The following is a 6,341-nucleotide window of genomic DNA, read 5'->3' on the forward strand; positions in this document are numbered from 1 at the left end:
CGACAAGCATTCAAACTTGGTTATGAATTAAAATTCGTCCATTGGCTGCAAAACGCATATTCAATAGGTACTTTAGTTCATCAAAGGCCAAAGGCCCAGTTCAGCTTCAAGTAAATGTTGCGCTCATTTTACCTAACAGTCGTAACGATGACGATGGATTAACAACTGGCTCTTGGTACGACATATTATGAAGGTTACCCGCCATGACACCGCCATGGCCGTCCAGAGCTATATACTCTGTAGTGAACTATGGTTCACGCCTCCCCCCACCTGTGGCCTGAGTGCGCCGCTGCGCCTCCCTTATCGGCCGTCCCTGTGTCCGTCCCTGCGCGGTGTCCGTCCCTGCGTGTCGCGGCGCATGTGCCTCGGGCGGTTTTGTGTGGCCTGGCGCGGCGGCCGGTCGGCCGGCCGCGCGGCAGTCTGCAGCTGGACCCAATACAGCAAGGAGCTCGGCACGGACTTTACACTGGCGACGAGGTGAACTTCAGGCCCGGCTGATGGTGGAGTGAAGAGCTGAAGATGTCGAACGAAGACGGCACTGCAGCAGCGGGGCACCTGCAACTGGAGCCGTTTGAGCCAGCTTCAGGTTCGTGGACGGAGTGGGAGGAGCGTCTGCAGTTCTTCTTGGAGAGTAACGGCATCACATCGGACAGCAGGAAAAGAGCGACATTTCTCACGGTATGTGGCAAACAGACCTACTCACTTGTACGCAGTCTTGTGTCGCCTAGCAAGCCCGGTGAAGTCAGTTTCAAGGATTTGCTTGAAAAGATTAAGGAGCATCAGGATCCCAAACCGTCCGTACTGGTCAGTCGTTTCAAGTTCGGAACATGTAATCGCCGTCCGGGTCAGGCTGTTGCTGACTATGTTGCTGCTCTCAGGAAAGCGTCTGAACATTGCTGCTTTGAGGACACTCTGGAGGACAGGTTGTTGGAGCAGTTGGTGATTGGAGTCGGAGACGAGAGGATGCAGCGGCGTCTTCTCTCGGAGAAGAGCCTGGACTTCAGCAACGCCGTGAGAATCTGCCTGGCTCTGGAGACGTCGACCAAGGACGCCCACCTCATGTCTCATAACGGTGAGAGGGCCGAGCCTGTACAGGCAGTGAGTGCAGGTTCTCGTAGGGAGCAGCAGGCCCATCCGCAGTGTTGGCGGTGTACTGGAGACAATCACAGCGCTGATGTTTGTCGCTTCCGTAACTCCAAATGCTACAACTGTCACGGACTTGGACACGTGTCCAAGGCCTGTCCAAAGCCCCGCCGCACAGGAGCAGGTCGAGGCAGGCCCCCAGCCGGCCGCGGCAGGGGTCGTCGGCAGGTGACGAACGCCGTCAGCGCTTCAGACACCGAGGACTGGGACAATTGGCCCGATGAAGACGCCGGGAACGTCCAGCAGGTGGCGGCTACCAGCAGCGACAGCCCACAATCTGCAAGCGTCCTCCAGGTGAGTTCTCCGCCACTTCGCTGTTCTGTTTACTTTCAGCGAACGCAAGTAGACATGGAGATAGACACCGGCTCGGGTAACACTCTGATAGGAGAGGACACATACAAATCTCTACGGATACGTCCCAGGTTGAAACCCAGCGCTCTCAGGTTGAGAACGTACACAGGAGATGTGATTTCAGTCCTGGGGGAATTCAGAACTGCAGTAACTTACAAGGGCCAGAAGCATGCTAACCTCAAGGTTGTTGTGGTACAAGGAAATAGGACCAGCCTATTGGGACGGGACTGGTTGAAAGCTGTCAAGTTAGACTGGAAGGAAGTGTGTGCTGTTGAGAATGTGTCAGTAGCGGCGTTGAGAAGGAAGTATGCGGAAGTGTTTGAACCAGGTCTGGGGGAGTTGAAGGATGTGAAGCTCCGCCTGAACATTGACCGAAGTGTGCAGCCCAAGTTTTTCAGAGCTCGTTCCATGCCATACGCCTACAAGGAAAAGGTGGAGAAGCAGCTGCAAAAGGACGTAGAGTCTGGTGTACTTGAACAGGTAACGCACAGCAGGTGGGCCGCTCCGCTAGTTCCTGTCTTGAAAAAGGATGGCACTGTCAGAGTATGTGCTAACTTAAAGCTGACTGCAAATAAGGCTGTGAAGTGTGACACATATCCGCTTCCGCGCGCGCAGGATATTTTCGCGCAGCTTGCTGGGGGACGAGTCTTCACTACGCTGGATCTAGCACAGGCGTATAACCAGGTCATTGTGCATGAAGACTCGCGCGATGTACTGACGGTGAACACGCCGAAGGGGTTGATGCGTTACTCTCGTCTGCCTTTTGGGCTCAATTCGGCGGTCAGTCTGTTCCAGAGGGAGATTGAGCGGGTGCTTCGTGACTTACCTGGTGTGGTGGCTTACCTGGACGACATCCTGATCTCCAGCAGAACGACGGAGGAGCATCTGAAGACGCTGGACGACGTCCTCGGAAGACTGAAGAGAGCCGGGTTGAAGGTGAGACCAGCCAAGTGTAGATTCTTGGTGCCCAGTGTCGAGTACTTGGGTCACATCGTTGACAAGGACGGCATCAGGCCGACACCAGCCAAGGTGCGAGCCATACAGTCAGCGCCAGAACCGAAGAACGTTAAGCAGCTGAAGTCGTTCCTGGGAATTCTGACGTATTATTCCAGATATATTCCAGACCGCAGTCAGAAGCTGGCGCCACTTCATCTCCTCCTGCAGAAGGACGTGGCATGGCGCTGGGGTGCAGAGCAGGCTGCCAGCTTCCAGTGGGCTCGTGACGTCCTCTCGTCTGGCTCCGTGTTGGGTCACTTCGACATCAACAAACGGCAAGTCCTAGTGTGTGATGCCTCCTCTGTGGGAATCGGTGCCGTTTTGGCTCAGAGGGAAGCTGATGGGACTGAGAAGCCAGTGGGATTCGTTTCTAGAAGTCTGTCCCCATGTGAACGCAAATATTCTCAGATAGAGAGGGAAGCACTGGCAATCGTTTTCGGGGTTACCAAGTTTCACGCGTACCTGGCCGGTAACATGTTCTCGCTGGTCACCGACCATAAACCTCTGGTGATGTTGTTCGGTGAACATGCTGACCTACCTGAGATGGCGTCTTCCAGAATCCGGAGGTGGGCGTTGAAGCTCTCGACGTACCGATACGAGATTCAGTACCGGCGGACTGAAGAGATGGGCAATGCTGATGCCCTCAGCCGCTGTCCTCTGCCTGACTCGAACTCTTCGCAGGAGGAGGATCTGGTGCTCCTGGTCGATGATCAACAGCTGTTTGACGCCAGGAAGGTAGCCCTCCTGACGTCTCGTGACCCGGTGCTGTCTCGGGTAATGCGTCTTGTCCAGAGGGGTGGCTGGCCGCAGGTTACAGATGCAGACCTGTCACCTTTTGCCTCGAAGCGTCTGGAGTTGTCTGTTTGTCGTGGAGTGCTGATGTGGGGTCACCGTGTCGTCGTCCCCAGCAGGGCACGTGAAGCAGTTTTGAAGGAGCTGCATGTGGCGCACCCTGGCATCCGCCGCATGAAGGCTCTGGCGAGAGGCTGTGTCTGGTGGCCTCAACTGGACCAGCATATTGAGCACATCGTGAACTCCTGTCAAGCCTGCCAGGAAAGCCGACCTGCACCGGGACGTTCTCCAATCTGCATGTGGCCGTGGCCTGAGCGGGCATGGTCGAGGATCCACGTGGACTTCGCTGAGCCGAAGAAGGGAAGGTACGTCCTGATCGTGGTGGATGCTTATTCCAAGTGGATGGAGGCAGAGTGTTGTACCAGTGTCTCCTCCCAGACGACTATAGCCAAACTGAGACAGATGTTTTCAAGGTGGGGGCTACCGGACGTAATCGTAACTGATAACGCTACATCGTTCACGTCATCAGATTTTGAGGAGTTCGTGCGCCAGAACGGCATTCATCATAAGACCATAGAACCTCGCCATAGTCAGGGGAATGGACTAGCTGAACGTGCTGTACAAGATGTCAAACTAGCGTTGCAGAGGTCGAACAGTGACTGGGAGACTACGCTATCACGATGGTTGCTTTGCCAGCGTATCACCCCGCACAGCACAACTTCCGTAGCCCCCTCAGAGCTGATGGTGGGGCGTGTCCTCCGAAGTCGCCTGGACCTTCTGCACCCGGACCTGCGAACTGAGGTGAAGAAACAACAGGTGATCCAAAAGGAAAACCACGATGCTAAGGTGAGCACTGGCAGGAGACTGGATGTGGCTGACCTGGTGTTTGCAAGGAACTATGGTGTTGGCTCGAAGTGGGTTGCTGGTGTTGTCGTCGGAGTGGATGGACCTGTGTCTTACGCTGTGGAGACTGAAGATGGTAGGCTGTGGAGACGACATATCGATCAGCTTCGGCATAGGTCTGACGGCGAACTGTTTGCAGGACGTTCTGCGCTGACTTCGGAGCCCGGTGACATTCCTGCGGAAGGAGGGCAGCCATCTCGGAATCCGACGGCGGCGCTGCAGCCGTCTCGTCCGGGGGAGTCTGGCTTGGACGCGTCGCTGCCGCCGTTCAGCACACCTGGAGCGGCGCCTAGCGCTCCAGCAGCATCGCCATCGTCTTCGGCGCCTGCTCCGTCGGAGCCCCGGCCTGAGGCATCAGAGCTCGAGCCCGCGTGTGTCGCCGGCGACGCTGGTGCACGGACGGAAACCCCACTGCGTTCGGGGCTCGGAGTGGAGGCTGGTGCAGGTGTACAGTCTCGTGTGTTGGACGAGGGTGGTGGTGTTCGTCGCGGAACTAGAGTGAGAAAGCAGACTAAGTTTTTTGGTTCCTAGCTCTGTTCATATTACTTGTGTTTTGTGAGGGGGCAGTGTAGTGAACTATGGTTCACGCCTCCCCCCACCTGTGGCCTGAGTGCGCCGCTGCGCCTCCCTTATCGGCCGTCCCTGTGTCCGTCCCTGCGCGGTGTCCGTCCCTGCGTGTCGCGGCGCATGTGCCTCGGGCGGTTTTGTGTGGCCTGGCGCGGCGGCCGGTCGGCCGGCCGCGCGGCAGTCTGCAGCTGGACCCAATACAGCAAGGAGCTCGGCACGGACTTTACATACTCAAAACGCGGAGATTTGCCTGCTAGAACTAGGAGCAGCACTTCCATTTCGGAATACAGAGCAATGGCGCGAGTAAGGGGCGGGGACAGGCGCTTCGGCCAAGGCAGGGTCGACTTCGCTATGTTAATATTGATATTTTGATTAAGATTAGTAGTGTTCGATTAGAAGTGTTATTGTCTGCTTTCTACGTGTTTCGAGCGGCGTCTCGTTTTAAGCGCCATAGCGCTTCTACGCCAATCGTAATGTTTCGACAAGTGTGAATATGCTCAAATATATGTAGGTACCCATCCATGCGTATCCTACAATGTGGGCGAAAAGATCTAAAACAGAACAAATAAATGCTATTGAAGAAATGTTAAATGTTAGAAATTTTCGTGTTATTTTGATGTATTAGTCAATGAGCTACGAATTGCTTGAAAAATCGTGAACTGGAAAATTTGTTGCATATGTCTGATAATTCTTAGCTGACTCAAGTCACCGAACTAGATCAAGCTAACTATATTTGTGATCAACTTTTAGACCTTCCGAACGCAACTTAGGACTTCGCTACACTCCATCCTCCGACATTTCTCGTTACCGATGTTTTGTGCACGTCATCTGCTCCCTAGAAATAAACTTTCTTCAAAGCCACCAAGGAAGATGCTCCAGCCACTCAAACTTCCAGTTCAGCTATGCTGGGGTAGGATGGCGGCAGAAATGCTCACTTTTTACGCTTCCACCCAATCCACTTCGAACCGTCAAGGTATTCTGCTATATGTTATTTTTCCGTATTTCCGACACTGGGGTCTAGTTATTCATCAGCTCACTTCCTGGTTTGGAGGTATCTGAGAACAGGCAGCCGTAAACTGATCTCCGTGCTCGGTGTTTGGGGCGTGTTGGGAAAGAGAAGAGGAGAGGGTTGGAGCAAGACTGGGTGATGGTCGGGGGAGGAATGGTGAGAGGCGGGCGGGCTGAATATGGCGGCTGGAGGGAGGGTACCCCTGGGGTGGCACCACCCGGTCGGCTTCCAATGACCCGTGACGGGGCCAACCTCCCCTCCGACGAGGGGAGCACCCCATTGCTGCCGCCCAGTCTCTCGGATGACGAATGTAGCCCCGGCTGACCAATCGACAAATTGATGGGCTCAATCGCTTCATTGAAAGCCATCCGAGGCGGAAAACATATTTTCCTCATCCGGCCGCCACTCTCCCTGCCCCCCCCCCAGCCCAGCTCGTTCCCCTCCCGACACTCAACCTCACCCCTATCCTACACCCCGCGGGGACCCGGCAGGGGTAGCCCGGAGTCCATTAGTCGTCGGCAGTCTGTGCCGCGGCTATTTGGACCACCTGGCCTGGCCGTTGCGCCGGACGCCCGATGCC

The 6,341-nt window shown here is 55.4% G+C and overlaps 1 protein-coding gene across 5 annotated transcripts; it reads left to right on the forward strand.

Annotated features, from left to right (window-relative positions):
* The first annotated feature begins 241 nt into the window (after positions 1 to 241).
* Positions 242 to 4,966, forward strand: LOC122365257 (uncharacterized protein K02A2.6-like). Of its 5 annotated transcripts, none has more exons than XM_043336288.1 (3): positions 242 to 3,647; positions 3,979 to 4,128; positions 4,325 to 4,966. In XM_043336288.1, the coding sequence occupies exons 1-2, from the start codon at positions 520 to 522 to the stop codon at positions 4,007 to 4,009; spliced, it is 3,159 nt and encodes a 1,052-aa protein (XP_043192223.1). In that variant the 5' UTR covers positions 242 to 519; the 3' UTR covers positions 4,010 to 4,128; positions 4,325 to 4,966. The 5 variants fall into 5 exon arrangements, with proteins under 5 accessions (XP_043192223.1, XP_043192226.1, XP_043192225.1 ...); XM_043336291.1 differs by having other exon boundaries at positions 242 to 2,430; positions 2,607 to 3,647; positions 3,979 to 4,966; XM_043336290.1 differs by having other exon boundaries at positions 242 to 2,430; positions 2,618 to 3,647; positions 3,979 to 4,966.
* Positions 4,967 to 6,341: the final 1,375 nt, after the last annotated feature.

The sequence above is a fragment of the Amphibalanus amphitrite genome, unplaced genomic scaffold (genome assembly GCF_019059575.1).
Source record: "Amphibalanus amphitrite isolate SeventyFive unplaced genomic scaffold, NRLGWU_Aamphi_draft 000725F_arrow, whole genome shotgun sequence".
Classification (NCBI taxonomy): domain Eukaryota; kingdom Metazoa; phylum Arthropoda; class Thecostraca; order Balanomorpha; family Balanidae; genus Amphibalanus; species Amphibalanus amphitrite.

Coding starts and splice junctions, on each gene's coding strand:
- LOC122365257 (XM_043336287.1), top strand. CDS start 520: ATGTCGAACGAAGACGGCACTGCAGCAGCGGGGCACCTGCAACTGGAG. Junction 3,648..3,978: donor GCTGAGCCGAAGAAGGGAAG/GTACGTCCTGAT, acceptor TTGCTTTGCCAG/CGTATCACCCCGCACAGCAC.